The sequence below is a fragment of the Bos grunniens genome, chromosome 10 (assembly GCF_055505025.1).
Source record: "Bos grunniens cultivar Pamir isolate PY7600 chromosome 10, Bosgru_T2T1.0, whole genome shotgun sequence".
Taxonomy (NCBI): domain Eukaryota; kingdom Metazoa; phylum Chordata; class Mammalia; order Artiodactyla; family Bovidae; genus Bos; species Bos grunniens.
The window spans coordinates 90,080,407-90,104,600 of NC_141174.1; the positions used below are offsets into that span (position 1 = coordinate 90,080,407).

The 24,194-nt window shown below is 50.7% G+C and overlaps 1 protein-coding gene and 1 long non-coding RNA gene across 6 annotated transcripts in view; one reads left to right on the forward strand and one right to left on the reverse strand.

Moving 5' to 3' along the window:
- Positions 1 to 15,193, reverse strand: part of LOC147365341 (uncharacterized) — a 47,696-nt gene extending 32,503 nt beyond the window's left edge. Inside the window, exons 1-2 of the long non-coding RNA XR_015135455.1 lie at positions 15,056 to 15,193; positions 10,563 to 10,669 (exon numbers count right to left, since the gene is read on the reverse strand). This is a non-coding gene — a long non-coding RNA (uncharacterized LOC147365341). The remainder of the gene's footprint in view (positions 1 to 10,562; positions 10,670 to 15,055) is intronic.
- The window catches only part of CILP (cartilage intermediate layer protein), a 36,607-nt gene that overhangs the window by 6,369 nt on the left and 6,044 nt on the right, over positions 1 to 24,194 (forward strand). Inside the window, exons 1-7 of one of the 5 annotated variants that reach the window (XM_086323011.1) lie at positions 14,813 to 14,861; positions 16,474 to 16,640; positions 19,264 to 19,356; positions 20,317 to 20,586; positions 22,043 to 22,225; positions 22,600 to 22,914; positions 23,674 to 23,782. In XM_086323011.1, coding sequence (XP_086179137.1) covers positions 16,580 to 16,640; positions 19,264 to 19,356; positions 20,317 to 20,586; positions 22,043 to 22,225; positions 22,600 to 22,914; positions 23,674 to 23,782 — 1,031 coding nt within the window. In that variant the 5' untranslated portion in view covers positions 14,813 to 14,861; positions 16,474 to 16,579. Of the gene's footprint in view, positions 1 to 14,812; positions 14,862 to 16,473; positions 16,641 to 19,021; positions 19,357 to 20,316; positions 20,587 to 22,042; positions 22,226 to 22,599; positions 22,915 to 23,673; positions 23,783 to 24,194 lie in introns of those variants that run through there. The other 4 variants (XM_086323012.1, XM_086323013.1, XM_086323014.1 and 1 more) reach the window with 4 other exon arrangements.

Below are 24,194 nucleotides of genomic sequence, written 5' to 3' on the forward strand. Positions count from 1 at the left end.
CAGCCCTGGCTCTAGGCGCCCTAGAGCGCCCCCATGCCTACATGGAATGTGCCTTCAGGTGGAAAACAAACCTGGGCAGGACAGTGCTCCCTGAGGTGGTGGTCGTGGGCTCCGCTCTTCCTGGACTCCCTTCTGGTGGGGCCCAGTCTGCCCGCTAAGCTGTCCTCTCCTCCTCCCTGACTTTTGTGTGGGCCCCTACACCACACTCCCTCCTTCCCTCCCTCTGGCCAGAAGCCTGGGACCCCGACCTTGAGGAAACCCTACAACAGGGTCTCTGCCCTCTTCCTCCCATGACTGTAGTCTCTCATGGGGACTCTAGCCCCCCAGGCTCCGGCCTGTTTGCTGCCCCCTTGAAAACCTGGGGTCCGGGAAGGCTGAGGGCTCTGGGCTCCACTGAGGAAACAGGACTCGGGGTGAAGCTCCCAGGCAGGGGCTGTAGGGCCCTTAGAGACAACCTCCTCTCCTGCCTTTGTCCATGCTCTAGGGGGTACAGGCAGCCTTGGGAGAAGCTGTTCTCCACTTGGCCACCCCCACCCCCAGGCGCCTGGCTCTCCTGCTGTTTTCTTTCTCTGGGCTCTGGAACCTTCTGCGGATCCTCTCTCCTCAGGATGAAGAAAGCAGATGTCGCTCTCCCCACCAGGCCCCCAAACATCCCCCCCCACCCCAGGGCTTCCGGCTCTCTCCTCCTTCATTCTCCAGTGACCACGGCCCTTCCCTGGTGTGACAGGTGACAGAGCAGAGTGCCCTCCACCCCCCGCCCTCTATCTGGGCTCAGGGCCTGTGTCTGGGAGGGGTGGCTGGCTCGGGAGGACCCGGCTGCCCAGCAGAGGGGCCACCAGGGCAGGTTTGTCCATCCCGGCCTGTGGCTGGGCCGGGCTGGAGGCTCAGAGGCCTCTGTCTGCGGGCAGGGCCAGCTGGGAAGGTCCTGCCTGCCCCTGCAGGACCCTCGCCTGCCTTTTCCAAGTGCTTCCCCTCCAACCTGACGGTGGGTCTCCGCCGTCCCTGGGGTCATATTTCCCGGGAACATGGGGGAGTGGCGCTCTTGCTCTTCAGAGCCACAGCTGAAGAGCTTTCCTGTCAGAGCAGTGGTTCTGAGATACGATGAGAATCACCTGAGAGCTTTACAAACCACTGCTGTCCGGGCCGTGGCCACACCAGTTACCAGTTTTAAAGCTCCCAGATGATCCAAACGTGCGGCCTTTGAGCCTCACAAGAACCCTGAAAGGCCGGGACTGTCGTCATCCCCACCGTGCAGGTGGGGACACTGGGCTCAGAGAAATGAAACCACTTGCCTGGGGTCAGAGGGCAAGTGAAAGGGACAAGGGTCCCCTTCAGACCTGCACCCTGCTGGAAGCACCCAGGCTTCCAGAGGGGCTTCCAGTGGGACCACAAGGCCTCAGGCTGGCTCATGAACTGGCCCTGTCTCCCCAGAAGTGGGGAGACATTTCTGCCCCCTCTATCTCTGCATGCTGGGCTGGGCCTCCTCCAAGCTTCAGACTGCGGTGGGTCACTTCCACTCACCCAGCCAGGTCCTTTCACTGGAGAGGCGCGCCCTTTGGTCAGGGGGGAGGATGCATTTTTGAGGTGAAATATTGTACAACAGCCAGGAACGGAAAATATTAAAAGCCCATGGGCGCCAGCAAGGTTCAGGCCAGGGCCAAAAAGTTCAGGAAAAAAAGGAATAAGGCTCCCTGCAGTGGAAACCCTGGGGTGGGGCGGGATCAGTCACGTCACCCACACCCTATATTCCAGGCTGCCTCCATCTTCAGGGTTAGAGCAAGCCTTGCCTGGGCCACAGGAAGGCCCTAGGGTGGAGATCCCAAGGGGAAAGCCCCACAGGTGTATTGGATTTGGTCTGCCCTGCCCTGCGGAGATGGGCACAGAGAAGTGGGGCCCCTGAGTGTGGAATATCTTACTGGGATACACAGGTTCTGAAGGTTCCAGGTGCTGAGATACTGGACATGGTCCTTGTCCTCTAGGGTTTTCACCATAGAGATGGGGCAGGCAAGGAAACAGACAATGTCAATAGAATGCGATTAACGCTTTGTGGGAGGAGTGTACAGGGCACAGGGCTCCTGAAGAGAGGAGAAGGGCAGTTATCTCAGTCCTTGGCTATGAGGAAGGTTTCCCAGAGGAGGAGGTGGTACCTGGCTGAGTTCGCTACAAATAGATATTTGAAGAATGTTCACAAAGCTGGAGTGTGGGTAAGTGCCCTAGAAGCCTATGTCTCTGTGTTGGGAAAACAGAGAGACATCAGCAAATGGATCCATTCTCCCTGGAGGAGGGGGCGCCCATCATCTCCCTTCCTCTCTGCCCATCGCATACACATTAAAGCGTAGACACACTCATAGTCACAAACAGTTACATATAAACACATACACATGTACAAGGTAGTGGAGAATGTACCAGCCTTCTTCTCGGTGAGATAGCTGTTTGTGTAAGAAAGGGTTTTTAAAAATATTTATTTTTATATGCTTCTCTGACTGCACTGAGTCTTAGTTGAGGGATGTGGGGTCTTTAGTTGAGGCACGTGGGATCTAGTTGCCTGACCAGGGATTGAACTTGGACTCCCTGAATTGGGAGAGTGGAGTCCTAGCCACTGGGACCGCCTGGGACATCCCAAGAGAAAGGTTTTAATAAGAACTGGAGGTAGAAGATGAGGCCCCCACAGTTGAAGACCTGTAGGGACAGGCTGCTGCTCTGCTGAAAACAGGAAGGAGGGTTCAGAGGGAGTGTAAGGAGCAGTGGTGGAAGAGGAAGAGGAGGGAGCTCTAGGGCCCCTCTAATCCTCTCATTTAACTGTGGAGAAAACTGAGGTCCAGAGAGGGAAAGTAAAATGCCTGAGGTCACATTGTACCTGGGGGTCAATGCTGAGTGTGGGTGCACAGGGGTCATGACACACCCAGGCAAGCTTGCAAATCCCCGCACAGCCAGTTGTGGCGCACACTCCCAGAGCAGGCACGCAACCGAGGCTGCCATTAATCACACCTGATGCTGCTCAGATCCCTCATTCAGCTGAGAGCTGGGTCAGCCTGCCTGTCTGCATCCGTTTCTCACTCCAGCCCTCACGGATCACAGGGCCCATAGCGGGAAGCAGAATCTTTGGGAACCTCGGGTCAGGCTACCTGCAGGTCCCCTGGAGGTTCCCCGAAGCAGTGCAGGATGTTCTCCCCTAGAATGGACTCAGCTGCTCAGGGGTCAGGACTGGGCCTGCATCCTCAAGGAAAGATGTGCCTCAGGGCAGAGCTAAAGCCTCACTGGACCCAGAACTGGGACTGCAGACCCCTAGCGTCACATCTCAGTGAGATGCCAAGGAGTCTACTGGAGGCAGAGAGGAACCTAGACGCTTCTAGAGGAACCTAGAGGAACAGGAGACCTGGGCTCCATCGTGACTTGCCTCTCTCTCTATGAATGGCCTTGGGTAAATCCCTTTCCCTCTTGAGAATCTATGAATTTATTTTATTTAAAAGATTTTATGATATGGACCACTTTTAAAGTCTTTAATTGAACTTGTTACAATATTGTTTCTGTTTTATGTTTTGATTTTTTTTTTTCTTTTTGGCCACAAGGCATTTGGGATCTTAGTTCCCTGACCAGGGATTGAATCTGCAGCTACTGCATTGGAAGGCAGAGTCTTAACCACTGGACTGCCAGGGAAGTCCCAAATCTATGAATTTATCACATTGAACTAGGGGCTGGAGACACAGAGATAAGGCACAGGCCTTCCTCTTGAGAAGTTTACAGTCGGGTGAAGGAAGGCAGCATTTCCAGGTGGAGCAAAGAGCTCAACTCAGAGTGGGGCTAAGTGGGGAATAGTGAGGTTGGGGCTGGAGAGGGGGGTAGGCTGGAATGCTCAGCAGGCACATCTGCCTGTGTCAGGTATGATGATAAACTCTCATATTGTGCTTGTAACCTTAATGGTGCCACCACACCCTGCATCCCCATCTAGCTGTAACTGTGGGCCCACTGCTCCCTACTCAGGAAAGCACTTGTTACATGGTGTTTGGGAATGGCCACTGATTGGCTCAGGCGGAGCATCTGACCTAAACCCAGCCTATCCACCCACTGGCAGGTGACTGACTGGTGAAGTGCACTTCTTGGGAAAAGCTCCACCCAATAGGGGTGGAGATAGTAACTAGCTGAGCCAATCAGAATGGCTCCTGGTAGAACTTGAACTAAGGAAATACAGGAGATGGACCTGTGATGAGCAAGGTAGAGAGAGAAGCTGCCATACAGAGAGAAGCAGTTGCTCCACTGAAGAAGCATTCTGGAGAAACATTCAGGCAGCATGTGAGAGACTGGCCGGCCTCAGCTCAGTTTCTGACTTCAGCTGTCTTTACAAGCTTGCTTTTTATTCAGATGGGCCTGAGTGAGTCATCATTCTTGTTAAACTGTGTAACTAGCTAAGGAGCCCCCTCATCTCCCTGGCATGCCAAAGAGCAGCCAACTCTGTCCTGCATCCTGTAGAGAGGCCGCTGTGAGAAAACAGAAAGATCAGAGGATGGGAAATTAAAAGACCGGGCCTGGGTTCGAGGCTGACTCAAGTTCCCAAGCATCCAAGAGCCAGGCCTTGGCAGAAGTCTGGAATCCCTTGCACAGTGTGCTTTCTCCTTCACTGGTTATGATCTGGCTCTAAGGAAAATGACAGATGAAAGCAGCCAGAAAGGTAAAGGCAGCTGCTACCTCTTCAGGGTATTCTGCTGTTTGATGGAAGCTGATTAGTTGGGTGCAGAGGATTCAAAGGGCTTCCCTGGCGGCTCAGTGGTAAAGAACCCGTATGCAATGCAGGAGACGTGAAGCCGTGAGTTTGATCCCTGGGTTGGGAAGATCCCCTGGAGAAGGAAATGGCAACCCAATCCAGTATTCTTGCATGGGAAATCCCACGGACAGAGGAGCCTGGTGGGCTACAGTCCATGGGGTCATAAAAGAGTTGGACACGACTGAACGACTAAACAACAAGAAGATTCAAACCCTCTCTGTTCAAAGGGCCCCCAGGGAGATCTGAAAGTCATTGGAGAGCAGGGATGATTCTGGACACAGCACGTTGCTTGAAAGTCTTAGCCATCTCCTGGGCACTTCTCAGTAGACCCACGTCTGGGTCCTGGGGAGAACAGAAGGGCTGTATGTGAAAGCTAAAAGAACTGTTCCACTGAAAAGTTTGCTTATCTGGGCATAAACAGACCTATTTTGGAATCAGGCAAAAGAGGCATTTGTTCCTGCTTTGCTACTGACCTTTGTACATGGAGAAAGCTCTATGGTGCAGGCATCAATGACTTGAAGAGCTGCAGTATGGGGGAAGGGATTGGTCCATGGAGAAAAGAGTCTTTTCAACAAATAGGGCAAAAACAATTGGATATCCACATGCGACAAATGAAGCTTGACTCAGACTTTGCACCATGTGCATAAGCTGGTTAAAAGTGAAAATAGACCCTAAAGGCAAAACCTAAAAATTAAAAAAAACTCCTAGAGAAAACACAAAAGAAAATTTTTGTGACCATGGTTTTGGCAAACATGTTTAGATCTAATACCAAAAGCACAAATCCATAAAATTAAAAATTGATAAATCAGACTTCAAAATTAAGAACTTCTGCTCTTCAAAAGGCATAGGAAGAAAATGAAAAGACAGAACTCCCCTGGCGATCTGGTGGTTAAGACTCTGCACTTCCACTGAAGGAGGCATGGGTTTGATCCTGGGTCAGGGAAATTCTGCATGCTGTGGTTTGCAGCAAAAAAAAAAAAAAAGGACAAGCTACAGAGCTACTGGGGGAAAATACTTTCAAAATACATCTGATAAAAACCTGTATCTATAATATATAAGGTACACTCCGAATTCAATAATGAGGAAACAAATAACTTAATTACAAAATGGGCAAAGTATATGAACAGACACTTCATCAAAGAAGACATAGAAATGGCAAATAAGAGTATGAAAAGCTGCTCACCGTCACTGGTTACCAGGGAAGTGTGAATTAAAACTAGACACACTACCCAACTATTGCTGCTGCTGCTAAGTCGCTTCAGTCGTGTCCGACTCTGTGCAACCCCATAGACGGCAGCCCACCAGGCTTCCCGTACCTAGGATTCTCCAGGCAAGAACACTGGAGTGGGTTGCCATTTCCTTCTCCAGTGCATGAAAGTGAAAAGTGAAAGTGAAGTCGCTCAGTCGTATCCGACTCTTAGCGACCCCATGGACTGCAGCCTACCAGGCTCCTCCATCCATGGGATTTTCCCGGCAAGAGTACTGGAGTGGGGTGCCATTGCCTTCTCCGACCATCGGAAAGGCTTAAAAACAGCCAAAGGTGTGATTTTAACAGTATCAAGTGTTAATGAGAATGCTGAGCAGTTGGAACTCATGTTGCTTGTGGGAAAGTACATGGAATAATCACTCTGGAAAACAGTTTGGCAGTTTCTTCTAAAGTTAAGCATACACTTCACTTATAACCCAACAATCACACTCCTAGATATTTACTCAAAAGAAGTGAAAAACATGTTTATACAAAAATTGGTACACAAATATTCATAGCTAAAATATAATTGCTAAAAACTGGGAGACAACCCACATGTCCTTCAACTGGTAAACGAACAAAGAAACTGTGGCATATCCATACAATAGAATACTTCTCAACAGTGAAAAGGAATGAGTTATTGACACGTGCAACAACCTGGATAATTATACTAAATGAAAGAAGGTAGACTTAAAAGGCTCATACCAAAGAATTCCATTTACAGGACATTCTCGTAAAAGTAAAATGACAGGAAAAGAGACAGATCAGTGGTGGTCAGCAGCTGCGGATAGGGAAGGGGGCTGACTCCAAAGGGAGTTTCTGAGAGGACAGAAGTATTTTGTATCTTGATGGTGATATGGTTACAAGACTGTGCATTTGTAAACAATCATAGAATTTTCTACTCAAAAGGGTGCTTTTACAGAATGAAAATTATGCTTCCATTTTTAAAAATGGGAAGTGAGGGGACTTTCCTGGTGGCCCAGTGGCTAAACTCCGAGCTCCCAATGCAGGGTGCCTGGGGTTCGATCCCTGGTCAGGGAACTAGATCCCATAGGCTGCAACTAAAGATCCTGCATGCCACAGCTAAGACCTATTGCAGCCAAATACATAAGTAATTTTTTTAAAAAAAGAAAGAAAAAGTAAAAAAAAAAAAAATAAAGTAAAAAGAAGAGGGATTCAATTTTCTTCTTCCCTTTCTTTGCCTTTTCTGTTACTGGCCAACATTCTGTCCTCAAAGCTATTGTTCTCCTGGGGGTGGGAGTAATTTCTCAATTCGGCCACACTGAACACTGCTTTATTTCTGGAAACAAAGAGTCAACCCACCGAGGATGATCTGTGCAGGCCCATGTCTGCTGTCTCCTGCCGTCCCTCCCTGTCTGGCTAAGCCTGCCCACCCAGGCCTTTCTAACTTCCATTCCCCTTGCTGCCTGTTTCCAAGGGCCATCTGGAGGCCCAAATCTTTACAACCCAGGTGTTGTGTGGGCGAAATATTCTGCTTAGAAAGAGGGAGGCTCCTCACATTCCACTTTCTGCAGTTCTAGCCCATTAAACGGCCATGGGTCCTGGGCATGTATGGTCTGAGAGGACATCCACCCGACATCTGCCTCGTCTCAGCCCTGATACAGGCCATGCCCATCACTGCTGCAGGCGGGAAACAGGCAGCTGTCAGATGCTTCAGGGTGAGCTTGATGAACACCTGGGGCAAACGCATCACCCTGAGTGTGACAGGTCAGGAGGGGAGTGTGAACACTCTTGCCATGACTCCCTGGTAAGTGTGAACCCCCTAGTCCTACACAAAATTGTGAGTGGGGGTGTCCCTGAGACACACAGGGAAGGGGGGGGACTGTGGGACACGCTGATGTCCACACGTAGAATGTGAACTCACTGATTTGTGCAGTGAACAGAACAATGTCTCAGTGTGGGAGACACTGGAAGTGTGGTGGAGACACTGTGGTGACTCTGAGCCCGCCATGACAGCTTGGGGAGCATCATGCTGACTCCCACAGTCAGTGGTGAAGACACCGGGGCTTCTGTGGGTGTGAGCACCTTGTGGTAAGTGTGGGGAGCACTAGAGATGCCATGTGTGAATTCAAGGTTGAGACCATGGTAAGTGCACCACAGGACAGTGAGGTGACCTTTTTTAAAAAAAATATTTACTTGTTTATTTGACTGCTCTCGGTCTTAGTTGTGGCGTGTTAGTTTTTCTTAGCTGTGGTCTTAGTTGGGATCTAGTTCCCTAACCAGGGATCGAACCCAGGCCCACTATACTGGGACCGTGGAGTCTTAGCCACTGGACCACCAGGGAAGTCCTGAGGTGACTGTATTTTTAAGTTTAAGGAGCATGAACACAGTGAGCATGTTACACAAGGTGGAGGGCTCTGCTGGGCATGTTTTGGGGCATCTGCAGACCGTGCCCATTCTCAGGGTATCTGGTCCCCACCCGCAACCTTTGAAGAGTCAGCACACCCTCATAAGACCAGGTGTTGACCAGCAGGCACCGTGTGTGCAGCTACCGCGTGATTTGCATAGTTCTGAAGGTTTCTTTTTCTTTCATTTTCTAAGCTGGAGTTGTTATAGTTGTTCAGTTTTGCCCAGCTCTTTTGGGAAGTGCTGATGTGGTTACAGGGTGAGAGGAAGTGATTCATGGGTAGGTTTGCCGAAGAACAAAGGGAGGGTAAATGCTGAGGTTGACAGCTATTAAAGTGGTTTTTGATATCAAGATTCAACTACTGGTATCAAGATTAGTTAGAATCCCTGGCGGTCTAGTGGTTAAGAATTTGCCTGCTAATGCAGGGGATATGGGTTCGATCCCTGGTCCAGGAAGATCCCACACATCACAGAACAATTAAGCCCATGCACCAGAACTACTGAAGCCCGTGTGTCTAGAGCCTGTGCTCTGCAACAAGAGAAGCCACCGCAGCAAGAAACCCGTGCATTGCAACGACTAGTAACCCCTGCTTGCCATAACTAGAGAAAGCCCACACACAGCAACAAAGACCTAGCGAAACCAAAAATAAATTAATTTTTTAAAAAAGAATCTGGATTAAAAAAAAGTTTAGTAGTTAGACATTTCAGGTTGACTCCTACTCAACCTGAAGTAGGAGTTGTACTTTTTGGTTTATATTTGTGGTTGTATTTTTGGTGGGTATGTGTCATTTTTTGCTTCCTAACATCCATTCTTCCTACTTCTGGTGACAGCACCACAATTTTTCTTTGGGAAAAGTCAGTCCCTGTGATTCCAGTGAGATGATCTACCCCTGCCTCCAGAAGTGGACTAATCAGAGCTTTCTACCCCCATGGTTATGGGCACAGGGTCAGGAAGGGCTCAGAAAGAGCCTTTCCCAGGACTTCTGCTCAACACAGAAGTCATGCTTTTTCAATTGGAGATTTGAGACATGCTAGAAAGGAGCTGTATCTTCTGGAAGATACAGCATCTGTTTCAGTTACTGTTGCATAACAAACTACCCCAAATCTTAGTGGCTTAAATGATGATCATTTTCTCATAGCCTCAGAATTCTATAGGTCAGGGTCTCATGTAGGGCTTGACTGGGCAATTCAAAAAACAATGACTTGTTTTTTATGACTTGGATTGAGGCCACTTTGTGGCACTCATCTAGTAGATGAGCTGGTCTGACCTGGAGGGTCCAAGACAGCTACACTCACATGATTGGTGCCTTCATGGTGAGGCCTGGAAGACTGGGCTCAGCTGGGACCTCCTACCATAACACCGACACCAGGCCTCTCCAGTTTGGTGGTCTCTGGGAAGTTAGCTGGCTTTCCCCAGAGCAGACATCCCAAATGGAAGTTGTATGACCTTTTCTGACCTAGCCTTAAAAGTTCATCTCGTTCTTGGTTACAAGTCAGTCATAGGCCAGCTGAGATTCAAGGGGAGGGAAATTAGATTCTACTTCTTGATGGCAGAGGAAGGCAATCACCTTGTACATGAACATGTGCAATGGAAGCTATTGTTGGAGCCAACTTGGGAAAATACAGACTCTGCTAAGCCTCCTTGGGAAAAAAACCATCTCAGAGAAAGCAGTTGAGACCTGGAAGGAGAACAATCCTGATGATGTTATTTGAGTCCCTGGATCCAATTTTCCCCAGGACTTCAGTTTTCACAACCATTAGATCCCTTTTCTGCATAATCCAATCTGAGTTGTGCTTTGTCTCTTGTAACTGGAAACTCTTTTACTCTTAGCGTGTATGTGTACGTGTGTGCTGAGTTGCCTCAGTCATGTCTGATGCTTTGCAACCCCATGGACTGTAGCCCACCAGGCTCCTCTGTCCATGGGATTCTCCAGGCAAGAATACTGGAGTGCGTTGCCATCCCCTCCTCCAGGGGTTTTTCCCAACCCGGGGATCAAACTTTCGTCTCTTATGTCTCCTGCATTGGCAGGCGGGTTCTTTAGCCGTGGTGCCACCTGGGAAGCCCCTGAGTGTGTATATCGGTTATCTGTTACAGTACAACAAATCACCCCAAAACTTAGTGCCTTACAACAATGATTATCATTCCCTGTGATTCTGTGGGTGGCTAGGCCATTCTTTTGCTGGACTTACCTGGCTCGCTTATGCAACTGCTGAGGTAGAAAGTTCAAGATGTCCTCATTCACATGTCTGGCTGTTGGCTGGGGGTCTCAGTTCTCCTTCATGTGGTCTGTCGTTCTCTAGGAGAACAGATTGACTTCTTTATATGGTGATCTCAGGAGAATGTTCCTAGCGAGTGAAGGTGGCAAGATCTCTTGAGTATCATTTCTCTCATTCCTTTGTTCAAAGCAAGTGACAAAGTCAGTCCAGGTCAAAAGGGTGAGTAAAGAGACTCTACCTCATAATGGGAGAGTTGCAAAGAATTTGTGGTCATATTTAATCCACCACAGTATGATAGATAGCTGGATCGTATTAGATAGGGACATTTTTGAAATTAATGTGTGTATGGGAAGAAGGATGTGTATACCAGGCGGGCAGAGCCAGAGTAGTCTAGCATGTTCTCACTGAGGAGCACACGGCTGGAGTGTATTTCACCTTTCTGAGCCTCGGTTTCCCATCTGTAAAATGGGTGTCATCATTCCTGTCTCGCAGATCAGCTGTGAGGCTGAAGATGGGATGATGATCAGGAATGTGCCTTGTAAATTACAGGATGCTGAACATTATCATCTGAGATCTGAGAAGCAATAGTCAAGGTGGGCCTGGGTGGTCAGAGAGGGCAGGAGCAGGGAGACTGAGATGGGGTATTGGCAGATGGGGGACATTCACATGGGTGGGGAGGAAGATGGGAAGCTGAGGAGTAGAACTGTAAAGGCACTGGGTGGGAAAAGTGACAGACGGTATCTAGCACAAGGAGGAGACCACCAGGGTCAGAGAGTGAGCTCTCCCACTCCTGTAGACTCTGGGTATCTCAACTCCCATACATACTGGGTCAGCAGCCCCTGAGGGTCGTCCAGAGCTGCAGTGAAGTCCTCCAGTCCCCAGGAATCAGCAGTGGCGCATCCCTACCCAGGCCTGCAAAGCCTCCTCAGGCCACAAGGGGGCGATGATGGGAGCATAGGAGAGGTGGTCAGAGAGTCCGAGACAGATCCCTTCCTCTGGAGCCGCCAGCATGACGTCAGACCCCTCCCAGTATTCCCAAGTTTCTTTCCCCTCCGCAGGGTGGAGACCCCTGGCCATAGGCTTGGGTCACAGATGGCCTGGCTAAACTGGATTCCAAGCCCCTCGATCCCCTGGACAAGGGTGGGGGTGATTGATGGGTTTCCCGTGTGTTCCAGGAGAGGGCTTGGAGCTGCAGCAGACTGGCCTGGCCTGAAGGAGCCCCCGGTGGCCACTCATGGTTGGCGCTGACCCAGCTAGGCCAGGCCCTGGACAGTCTGGATCTGTGGCCGCCTCCCAAGCCCTCACTATCCTGAGGTCCTGGCCAAGGAGAGGAGAAGCCTCTCCCTCAAAGGCGTCCTGGGAGCAGGGTGTGGGGATGGGCTCAGATTCCACCAGTCTAGCCCTGTGCAGTTAGCTGCTCAGTCCTTCTTGGGGACAGAAAAGGATTCTTCAACGGGAGAGATGGGAGGAGATGAGCTAGAAGGACACCAGTGGCAGGGAGTTTAGCAGAGCCCAGGGATTCTAGCTCAGCCCTGTGCCAACCATGACAAGACCCTCTGGCCATTTACCCTACCACCCTACCCTTGGGGCAGGGTAAATGGGGCCTGAGATGTGAGTTCCTGGCCAAGCAAGGACACCTAGGCAGGGATCATGGCCTAAAGGGCTTCCCTTTGCTGAGTCCTAGGCTTCCTGCCTCCTGCTACCGAAGGAAAAGACAGGCTGGGGAGACCTCTTTCATGTACTCTGTGGTTCCATAGAGTAGAGGCCCTGGAAAGATTGATTACCCTGACTCTGACCTCTTGTCCTCTGGTTTACCTCCCGCGTGCCTTCCTCTCCTGTCTACCTTGCTCTCCTTATCCAGTCTTGGTGGTCAAGTGACTTTTCTGGCTTCTGGCCTAACCTCTGGTGAGAGTCTTTGGAGCTGTCATTTCTTCTGTTCTCTCCTTTCTGTTGTAGTCATTGTCAGCATCTTATCAAACCTTGCAAGAGCTGGTGGGGGCCTCAGAGCTCTCTCAGTCTGAACTCCTGCTGCATAGGAGGTCCAGAGTCATGTGGGTCATTACTTGTCCAAGATCACACATCAGAATTAGCAATAGAACCAGTACTATACTTTTGGCTCCCAAGTTCCTGTTTTTCTCCTGGCCTCTGATCAGGCTATTGGGGCTCGGCTTTTGTCCACGGACCAGCAGAGTTCTTAGGGTCTTCACTCAGTTCACACTTTGCCTTCACTTAGTTCAGACTAAAGCTGCTTCATGGATTGGCTCTGACTATAATTGGACCAGACTTGGTCTAGCTACAGAATCTCTGGGCCAAAATCTGGGGGCCAGGAGGGAAACCAGGAGGCTCCAGTAGAAAAAGCAAACCAGGTCTGTGCCTTGGATCTACTTAAGGGCTGTCTTTACTCAATATCCTTCCTCCACCCATCCGCTTCTCCCCCAACAGCTCCTGTCCAGGATGATGCTCAGGGAAACAGAGCTTCAAAACCCTTGCTTACACCCACACACATTCACACAGAGAGAAAGACATATATATATATATATATATATATGAATGAATGAATGTTAGTCACTCAGTCATGTCCAACTCTTTGCAACCCCATGGAGTCCACCAGGCTCCTCTGTCCATGGAATTCTCCAGGCAAGAATACTGGAGTGGCTGGCTATTCCCTTCTCCAGGGGACCTTCCTGACCCAGGGATCGAAACCCAGGTCTCCTCTACTGCAGGCAGATTCTGTACCATCTGAGCCACCAGGGAAGCCCATATATATATACATACATATCGCATTCACACAGGCACATACCTATAGAGAAAGGCACAAACACACAAGCACACACGCACAACTGAAGAAGTGTGCACTGCAGCACTGTGGGATCATTTCCATACAGGGCTTTTTCCTCTGAAATCATGGAGATGTCTTCTCCCTATGTGCTCCCAGTACTGATCCTAGAGCCTGCTCCAAACAGGTGCTCATCGATAGTGTGTGGAAAGAGGGAGCTGACGCTAGTGTGGAGGGCCACATGGGCCAGGCCTCTATCTCTAGGCCCCGCATAAGGCAGAAAGCCCAGCCTAGGCCCAATGAGCCTGGGTTGTAAGGCAAACCTTGGCAACTCTTGCTGTCTCCCTGGTTCACCCCCTTCCCATCTGGTGCCTCCACCCGGGACTCTCTCTTTGGGTGGTCCATTAACCAGCCCATCAAAATCACTTGGGAGCTTGTCAGAAATGCAAAGTCTCAAAAAAAAAAAAAAAAGCAAAGTCTCCAGCCTGACTTCAGATCTACTGAACCAGAAAGCCTGGGTGTGGGGTCCAGCGTCTGTGCTTTCACAAGCTCTTCAGGGGTTTCTAATGCATGCTACAATTATAGAACTGCTGCCTGTGAGGAGAGGCAAGCTCATGCCGCGGGGGAGGCGGCTAAAGTCTGGAAACACTAGCAGCTGCTTACGCCACCTGTGGGTAAGGTGGCTGCTCATTGCTGGTGGGTGCCCATACCCAAAGTACTCTCACATGCACACACACACACTTGCACATATATGAGCATCTGGCACGATCTCAGAGAATCCATATGCAGGGATTCCTCTCAGATCCATTCGGTATAGGCAGGCACCCAAATGAAGGCAGGAAGGGGTAGGAAAGAACTGTTCTCCTCCTGGCCCCACAATCGCTTTGCCCCTTGTCCCTTTGGAGGGTCCCTGAGTGCTCCCTCAGAGCCACAGAAGCCGAGTAGTTGCCCAATCAGACAAGGCAGCCCTAGATGAGAGGTCAGGTGATCTGTGTGCCTAAGAGAACTCGGGGTATGTGCTAAGGGCAGCAAAGTTCTTTCTCTGCATAGGTGGGCCGGGGCCAGGGGAATGTTGGGGATCAGCAGGCAAAGCTTAGGCAAGAGCATACCACCCCCTGAGCCATGAAGCGCTGCCCACACGTAGAATTCCCCTTGGCCCCTCCCCAGGGCTGCTCCCCAAGCCCCTGCCTCCCCACCCATCCCTCTGCTCTGGCCTATGGAGCCCCGGGCAGCTGCCCACCTGGCCCATCCCCAGGCCCTGCGGCATCTCCCCCTGAGGATCTGGAAGTGAAATCAGGCCTCTGGAAGCTGCTGGGGATGTGGGGAGGGGAGGAGAAGGCTGAGCTTCCTCAGGCTCAGATCTGGTTTCGCGGCTGCTTCCCCTGGCGCAGTGCCACAGGCTGAGCCTCCAGCTGTGCTATATAAGGCCTGGTGGCTGGCCTGCTGGAGAGAGGAAAACTCGGACCCCCCAGCTGAGGAGTCCCGCTCAAGACACGGTGAGCCCCTCTCTGTTCTCCTTGGCCCATCCCTGCACCGCTCAGCCTGGCTCAGCTACCCCGGGGCACCCCCCACCAGCCGCCTCACCTCCCACAGACAAGACTTGCCTTTCTTCTTTGGAACTAGCCCCAGGTCTTCTCCCTCCCCGACGTGAGGATAGGGGCCCTCAGAGGGCCCAGTCAGGGTCTCTTACCTCTGGGTACTCCCTTTTTCCTGCGGTCAGCCAGCCTTCTTTGTCTGAGCACTCTGAGACCTGCGGACTGGGGAGCCTCACCAGCACAGCCTATGCTGAGGAAACTTCCATGGGCTGCCAGATGGGAAATGGTTTTTCCACAAGGTGCCTCAAGCCACTTTGGCTCCAGACAGTCCCAGAGCAGTCCCATGCTGAGGGCCGTGCAGGCCCTGGGGAGTGCTCAGCCCTTGGCTCAGAGCCTGGGAGCTGGGGGTGAGACCCACAAGAGCTGGGGACCCTGGAGACCCTGCACTCTGTTCAGGTGGTGGAGTTAGTGGCCTTAGAGCTGGATGGTCTGCAGTGTGGGCTTGGTCTGTTCTTCTTCTGGGACAACTAAGTGCTTTTGAATCTTTTTTTCCAGAAAGGAGGAATCTCCCTTTTCTCACCACACCCTGGACTTCGGAGGTTGAAGTGAATCCCTCTTGAATTTCCAGGCACTGGTCAGAATCGGGGTTGGCCAGAGGTCTGGGGACAGAGAAAATTGAGCGGGAGCCTGGGTCCTGGCCCTATTACCAGGCCTCTTGGAGAACAGGGGAGCTTCTCTTCCTGTTCCTGCAGCCCCTAACCCCCACTCAGCAGTTACTGGGGGGCCCCAGCCTCTCCCTGTGGGTCTGCTCTGCTCTCCTTCAGCAGGCTTCTGGCTGTCTGACTCCCAAGCAGGCCAGAAATGTGTTCCCTCTGCAGCCTGTGCACATCTGGGAATGTGTTCATGGAGCTGGTGTGTCTGAAGCATCTGCACCCTCCAGCTTGCCTGTCCTGTGAGAGGCTGCTGTAGTCGGGGCAGGGGCTGCCCAGCCTTAATATGTAGCCCTGCTGTGCAGGAACGTGAGTCCCACCAAGGGCAGCAAGACAGGCCCCCAAGCCTGGGTCTTGGAAGTGATTTACGAGTCACCCAGAGGCTGCTCGGGGTGAGCACAGGCACCCCCTCGCTGGCAAGGAAACATCTCACCCCAACTGTCCCTTATGTCCCATCTCAAGGTGGGGTCCTAGCACCTGGACCCGGGGTTTGAATCCAGGCCTGCCTCATGTGAACTGAGATTCTGACTCTCTGCCTCTCCCAAGCTGCCCACATTTGCAATGTGGGCAGGTATTATCCTCACAAGACTTCATTCTGTCCGCCTTTCACTTTTGATAGGTTAAGAAATAGAACAGTTCTGGGGACTTCCCTGGCAGTCCAGTGGTGAAGACTCCACGCTTCCATTGCAGGGGGTGCGGGTTCAATCCCTGGTTGGGTTACTAACACCCCACGTGTGGTGAGGTGCGGCCAAAAAAATAAATGAATAAAAATTTTTTTTTAAAGAAAGAAAAGAAATAGTTCTGCTCAAAACCTCAGAGTCAACTCAGAGATATGGAACCTGATAAGCTTTGTTTCTTTGCAGGTCACTGATCTGAGAAACTTCTCAGGGATTGCATTTCAGGGACGCCAACTCTGTGAAGGAACCCTTACTCAGCTCCTGCCACGTTCCCCACAGGACCGGGGAAAAGATGGCAGGGGCGAAGGCCTGCACGTTCTTCTTCCTAGTTCTGGAGATCACCTCAGCGTTGGGTACAGGCTAAGTATCTCCTGTCTCTCTAAGCTGCTACTTGCCATAGGAAAGTCACATTTGGTCTGGGACCCAACTCTGCACCTGCCTTAAACTATAGCTGTGGCACTAAGACCCGAGGCTGGTTTATCTTTTTATTCATAGTTTATACCCTGCTTGTTTTCCTAAAGGGTTTGAGATAGGTCCCAATATAAAAACTCACAGGACAGAATCTTCTAAATGAGGAGAGGGATAAGATGTCACTCAGAAGGAGGAAGAGGGTTACCTGAGGTAACTGCCCCCTCAGTGCTGAATTTAGCTCTGAGCTTCCTGACAGCCAAAGCAAAAGGAGTCCCTGAATTCTCACATCCGGATTTAGGGTGAGATCTGATTTTAGCTTCATGAAAATTCATTTCGACCTTGTAGCCAAATTTCACAGAGACACTAGAACCCCTTCTGGTCTCCTTGTCCTCAGACCCCATTCTCTGGTGACTCTGAGTTCACCAGGGAATAGGTGGAGAGAATTTGCCACGTGGGCTCCCCGAGGCATCTGAGCATCAGAGCTCACAGCACCAGGCTGCATACTCTCTCCCACCTCCCTTTCTTTTCCTGATTTCTAGCTGCATACTCAGGTAAAGCAAAAAATGCTCAGAATTCTCTCTCAGAGCTATGAGCACTGCGGGCTTTGTGACTGCAGATGCAGGAACAGAGGCTGTCCGAGCAGCTTGCCAAACCCTCTATGGGCCCATTTCCTGCCTTGCTCTTTCTGCCTGACAGCTCTTGTTGATGAAGATAATTAACATTCAGCAATCTGAAGGGAAATCATATTAGTTTGAATAAAAGAGCTACTATCACCCCCAGTTAAGCAGCAAAGAGAATACTAATTTGACTCTCTCATGTGAGAGTTAATTGCCTTTTGAAGCTTTTGCAGGCCTCTGCTCTCCTCTCACCTTTCTGTTTTGGAGCCTCCAACTCAGCCTCAGGTGGGTTGGGCCTCGAGGCTCGCTGCCTGTGGCTCAAAGATCCCTATACCCTTCCTCAGGGAGACTTCGCCAGCTGCGGTCAGAAAACTAAAGGACTGAGACTTCCCTGGTGGCCAGTGGTTAAGACTTCATACTTCCAGTGCAGAGGGCACTGACTCAATCCCTGACTGGGGAACTAAGCTCCCACAGCTTGCATGATGTGGCCAAAAAAAAAAAATTAAAGGACCACTCCTCCAGCCAGATCCTGAGGGTGAGGGTGGATTCTCAAAGTCAAACTTTGCCAGGAGAAGGGAAATGGACATCTATTGTCCAGGTCTTGAGCTAAATGGAGTTGTTAATGCTTTACTCAGCAAACATTCTGTGCTAGGCATTATTCTAAGTGGATTTTATGAAGCTTATTTAATCCCTATAATCCTCTGAGATGGGGACTATTATTATCCTTACTTTATGATGAGGGGTCAGATGAGTTAAGTACCTGGCCCAAGGTCACACAGTCAGGAAGTGGCAGTGTCTGGGGCTCACAGTCTCAATCGCCGTGTACTTCAGAGACTTTGTGTTTCCTTATGGAATCCTCATGCCAGCTGGACCACCACATGTGCAGTGGGAACTAATATCTCCATTTTACAAGATGAGGAAAGTAAGGTTCCCTTCTGCCAAGGAGGATGGGCTCAGATCTTACAGGAGGAGCCCCCGCTGCCTTGCAGCATCCCATGGTCCATTTCTAGAACAAAAGGGAAAAGAGAACCACACTGGTTGAGCATATACTGCATGCCAGGTCCCTTTACCTTCACCATCACCCTGAAAAGGCACCATGACCCTGTGATGCGGTGATTGTTGGCACAGCTCTATTAAAAAAAAATTATTTCTTTTCATTGGAGGCTAATTATTTTACAATATTGTGGTGCTTTTTGCCATACATTGACATGAATCAGCCATGGATGTACACGTGTCCCCTCATCGTGAACCCCATTCCCTCTTCCTTCCCACCCCACCCCACCCCATCCCTCTGGGTTGTCCCAGAGCACTGGCTTTGAGTGCCCTGCTTCATTTATCGAAAACTGGCACTGTTCATTTATTTTACATATGGTAATATACATGTTTCAATGCTGTTCTCTCAAATCATCCCACCCTTGCTTTCTCTCACATACACTTGAAGTCTGTTCTTTATATCTGTGTCTCTTTTGCTGTCTTGCATATATGGTCAGTCATTACTGTTTTCTAAATTTCATATATATGTGTTAATATACTGTATTGGTGTTTCTCTTTCTGACTTAGTTCACTCTGTATAATAGTTTCCAGTTTCATACGTCTCATTAGAACTGGCTCAAATGTGTTCTTTTTTGTAGCTGAGTAATATTCCATTGCATATAGGTACCACAACTTCCTTATCCATTCATCTGCCGATGGACATCTAGGTTGCTTCCATTTCCTAGCTATTGTAAACAGGGTAAAGTTCTATTTTATGAGGAAACAAATTTAAAAGAACAAAGCTTTTGAGGTCATTCAGGCAGTCAATGTCAGAGTGAGACTCTGAACTCACGCCCAGCGCTCATGTTACATTCCCCACATCACCCTGCTTCCCTACGTCCCGAGAGGCTAGTAGCAGGACCCTGCTGGGCTCCTGTAACTGTCTTGGCTTCTCATTTCTCCTCCTGGCCCTCAGGGAGGCAGATGATGCTCACTCAGTCAGTAAGGAGAGTCCAGCCTGGGAAGAGGACCTCAGGCGTCTTTGCCAAGCCTGCTAACCTCCTGGACAGTGAGTTGTGGCTGGAGCAGGGACTGATGGGGGTGAGGGGCTTTGTCTTTATTGAGCTTGTTAAGAGAATCTCTGCAGTCAGGGGACAATGTCAGGGTTCCATAGACAAAATGCTTTGCTCAGTTGTGTCCAATTCTTTGCGATCCTTTGGACTGTAGCCCACCAGGCTCCTCTATCCATGGGATTTTTCAGGCAAGAATAGTGGAGTGGGTTGCCATTCCCTTCTCCAGCGGATCTTCTTGACCCAGAGATTGAACCCCCATCTTCTGCATTGCAGGCAGATTCTTTTACCCACTGAGCCATTTGGGAACTTCCATAGAAATCCACTTTTAAAAGGCATTTGAGGACTTCCCTGGCAGTCCAGTGGTTAAGACTTGGTGCTTCCCTTGCAGGGAGTCTGGGTTCAATTCCTGGTCAGGGAACTTAAAAAAAAAAAGAATATTTGGTCGATGTCTCTGTCCAAGCAGAGGGACCAAGTGTATAGGACAGCTCAGAAGCATGAGGCTGCCTGATAGATCCCAGGAATGCTGTAGGGCTTGCTGGGGCCAGAGCACAGACTGGCAGGGAGAGAGAAGAGAGAGGAGAGTGGACGTACTATCTCATCAGCACCTAAATAGCTGGCTAAGGGAGTTAAAGCTGGGAGTGGTGTGGCCCAGGCTGCATAGAGAAAGCTCACCCTGACTGTAGTATTGAAGAGGGGTGGGGATGGTTTGGGGAAGCTGGAGGTAGAGACACCAGGCAGGAAGTTATTGACATGGTATAGTCAGGCTGCTGAGAATCTTTGGCAGTAGCGTGTGCAGAAGGGTAAGAGATTCTAGAAATGCTGCAGAGGGATGCGATGGGGCCTGAGACCAGTGAGGGGTGGGTGAGGGGTAGCGGGGATGACTCCCAGGGGTTGAGCTCACCGGGGGCTCTGGGGCCCGGTTGGCTCCCACCTGGCTCTCTCTGGCTCTCTCTCAGGTCCTGGGGAGTGGACGATCTGGTTCAACATTGACCACCCGGGTGGGCAGGGTGACTACGAACGGCTGGATGCCATTCAGTTCTACTATGGGGACCGGGTGTGCGCCCGGCCCCTGCGGCTAGAGGCTCGAACCACCAACTGGAAACCCGCAGGCAGCACTGGCCAAGTGGTCCATGGCAGCCCCCTCGAGGGCTTCTGGTGCCTCAACAGGGAGCAGCGACCCGGGCAGAACTGCTCCAATTACACCGTGCGCTTCCTCTGCCCTCCAGGTGAGCCTGGCCAGCCCCCACACAGAGGGAGGCCAGGGCCTGCATCTGGCCATGGAAACTCTGGACATCGCACACATACACGTACTTCAACTCCATAATAACCCGTTAGTTTCATGAGAGCCATGTTTCCAACAGTATTCTGGGTTGATGGAGAGTTTCCCTTCAATCCATTTTACTGATGGGGAAGACCACATGCTCTGGAGCTGGACTGCTTTGAATCTGGGCCCACTATCTCTACTGTGTTCCTTAGGCAGATTTTCTGAAACTCTCTGAACCTCAGGTTTCTCGCATGTGGAAGAAAGGTATTAATATACCTTCATGCGGGATTTTGGGCTTCCCTGGTGGCTCAGACAGTGAAGAATCTGCCTGTAATTCAGGAGACCTGTGCTCAATCCCTGGGTCAGGAAGATCCCCTGGAGAAGGGAATGGCCACCCACTCCAGTATTCTCGCCTGGAGAATTCCATGGATAGAGGAGCCTGGCTGGGCTATAGTTCATGGGGTTGCAAAGAGTTGGATGTGACTGAGCGACTAACCTTTTCACTTTATGGGGGTTTTTACGAGGATTAAATTAGATAATAAGTGCAGAGGGCTTAATGCAGGTGAAAAGTGCAGTGGGCACTAAGTTTTCATTTCTATTTTAGTTCCTCTGTGCCAGACGCTGCTAGTTCTCTCCATTACTCAACTTTCACAACTGACTGTGAGGAATCTCTATTTTGACAAATTATTCCAGGTTCGGAGAGGTTAGGGAACTTCTTGGAACGACACAGCTGGTCAGTGGAATGCTGGGATTTAAACCCTGGCCTTTGTTCGCAGAGTCCAGGAGTTCATGCTCTTTCTGTCCTCTCTGCCCATACTGGGTAATTCAGAGGCAGCTGCAGGCCTGTCCATTATGACTGTGCATCCTCCCTTCCTGGGGTTCCGCCAGTGCACACGGCCTGGCCCTGCAGGCTCAGGTGGCAGTGGCAGTCACTAGATCAGGAACCCAGGCTGGGCAATATCTCAAGGTGAGGTTCGAGGCCCCCGTTTCCTTGCACAGAGGCCTCAGATCAAGGATGAGGCAGAGGGGGCTTGATGTTGCTGAGGCCCCAGGTCTTGACTTCCCAGGGCCCCTTCTACAGGAGCAGGGGCTGTTTTCACACTGGGAGAGAGTAAAGATGGTGCTGTCCTCCACATCCAAGGACAGCATATCAAAGTCCCAGCGCTTGGCCAGTAAGTCCCTTTCAAGGGCACCTATAGCCCATTTGGTGGTGTCATTGTGAAAATTAAGAGATATTACTTCCTCAAGTCTCTTGGTGTCCATCTGTTGGAAAAATCCTTGCAGGAAATATAAATATCAAAGACATCTAGGATGTAAATGGAGGCCTGGATCTCTGAGAAAAAGCAGCCTCAGGGTCAGGCATCCTGATGGAGTCCCCTTGGGAGGGAAGTCAGACCGCCTGCTGGTCTTCTTTGTAGGATCCTTGCGCCGAGACACAGAGCACAGCCTCTGGAGTCCATGGTCTCCCTGGAGCAAGTGTTCTGCTGCTTGTGGTCACCCTGGAGTCCAGACCCGAACACGCACCTGCTTGGCGGAGTCGGTGTCACTGTGCAGTGAGGCCACTGAGGAGGGCCGGCACTGCATGGAACAGGCCTGTTCAGGTACCACCCCTGCTCCTGGTACCAGGTAGGGCATGGGGCTGGGGCTGAATAGAGGATCAGACTGAGACAGGTTCATTCATTCATTCATCCACTCATCAAGTAATTATGTGCACTGATGGGGGACGTAGAGGATAATGTGGGAGCACAGAGCAGGGTCAATTATTGTCACTTAGGGGAATCAATTAAGTCTTCCTAGAGGAGGTGTCCTGAGCTAAGTCATGAAGGATGAGTAGGAATTCGTTACGCAGGCTGCTGAGGGAGGGTAACAAAGACCTAAGGATGAGAGGGAGCGTATGGGACTCCACAGGTGGGACATGGCTGAAGGAGGGCCAGAATCCATACATGCCCTCCTGATGTGGCCTCTTTTTCCACAGCCTGTGACCTTACCTGCCCCATGGGCAAGGCGAATGCTGAGTGTGACGCATGCATGTGTCAGGACTTCGTGCTGTATGGGGCTGTCTCCCTCCCTGGGGGTGCCCCAGCCTCAGGGGCTGCTGTCTACCTCCTGAGCAAGACACCTAAGCTACTGACCCAGACGGACAGCAGTGGAAGGTTCCGAGTCCCTGGGTTGTGCCCCGATGGCAAAAGCATCCTGAAGATCACAAAGACCAAGTTTGTGCCTATCCACCTCACGGTGCCTAAGACTAGACTGAAGGCAGCCACCATCAGGGCGGAGTTCGTGAGAGCAGGTACTTAAGTTCTCTGGGGGTAGGGCTGCGGAGGAAGGCTGGACTTTTAAATAAAAGGATTCTAGTACTCAGAGCTGGCTTCCCAGCTTGACCAGAGTGAAACTAAAAAGTCCACAAGTTCCAACATCATCTGGTTCCCTACCCTCCACCCATTACTTACCTTCTCTCCACTCCTATTACAGTCCCCACCACCCCCACTGAGTCACTCTACTACAGTTACAAAGGCTTCCTATCTATTCCTCAACTACACAGGCACACTCCTGCCTCAGGGCCTTTGCACTTGCTATATACTCTGCTTGGACTATTCTTCCCCCAGATAGTGGCATGGCTTGCTCCCTCAGATGTATAAGTTCTTTTCCTGACTCCTAGTGTAAGGCTTGGAGGTCACAGAGAGAGAGGCTGGGGAAATTCAGAAACAGTGCAGAATGGCCAGAAAATTCTGCTGGAATCAGAAGAGAAGGTACTGCCCTATTCGAAACAGCCAGCTCTGTCTCAATGGCAATGCTTGGGAATCTTGCCTGGTACAGGGTCCCCTTGGCTTGCCACTACCTCACCCAGATACTGCCTAAGAGGCTATGGGAGCGGGTCCCATCTGAGTGGATGGAGGGAGTGGACTCCATTAGGACCATTAGAAGGGGTCTAGGATGTGTGTGTGAAATTGTACGATTTTAACACATGTCAAAATACCTGAGGGAGCAAGGCTCTGGAGAACCTGTCACAGTGAAAAACCCCAAACACCATTTCTCATCCCTGTCTCAGAAACGCCGTACATTGTGATGAGCCCTGAGACAAAAGCACGAAGAGCTGGGCAGAGCGTGTCCCTGTGCTGTAAGGCCACAGGGAAGCCCAAACCAGACAAGTATTTCTGGTGAGTATTCTGCCACCTATCTGGCCTGATTCTCCTCTTGGAAACCCAGAGCTTTCTTGTACTGGGTCTGGAGCTGTTAATCATGACAATAACCAGCAGAATAAAGTTACAAGTAAGGCTCTGGTGTGGCTTCCCAGGCGATGCAGTGGTGAAGAACCTGCTGTCAGTGCAGGAAATGCAAGAGATGTGGGTTCCATCCCTGGGTCAGGAAGATCCCCTGGAGTAGGAGATGGCAACATACTCCAGTATTCTTGCTTGGAAAATTCCATGGACAGAAGAGCCTGGAAGGCTACAGTCCATGAGGTCACAGAGTTGGACATGACTGAGTGCACACACGCAAACACACACACACACACACACACACACAGCCCTGGTGCATCATCAGGGAATGGGGACTTCTCTGGTGGTCCAG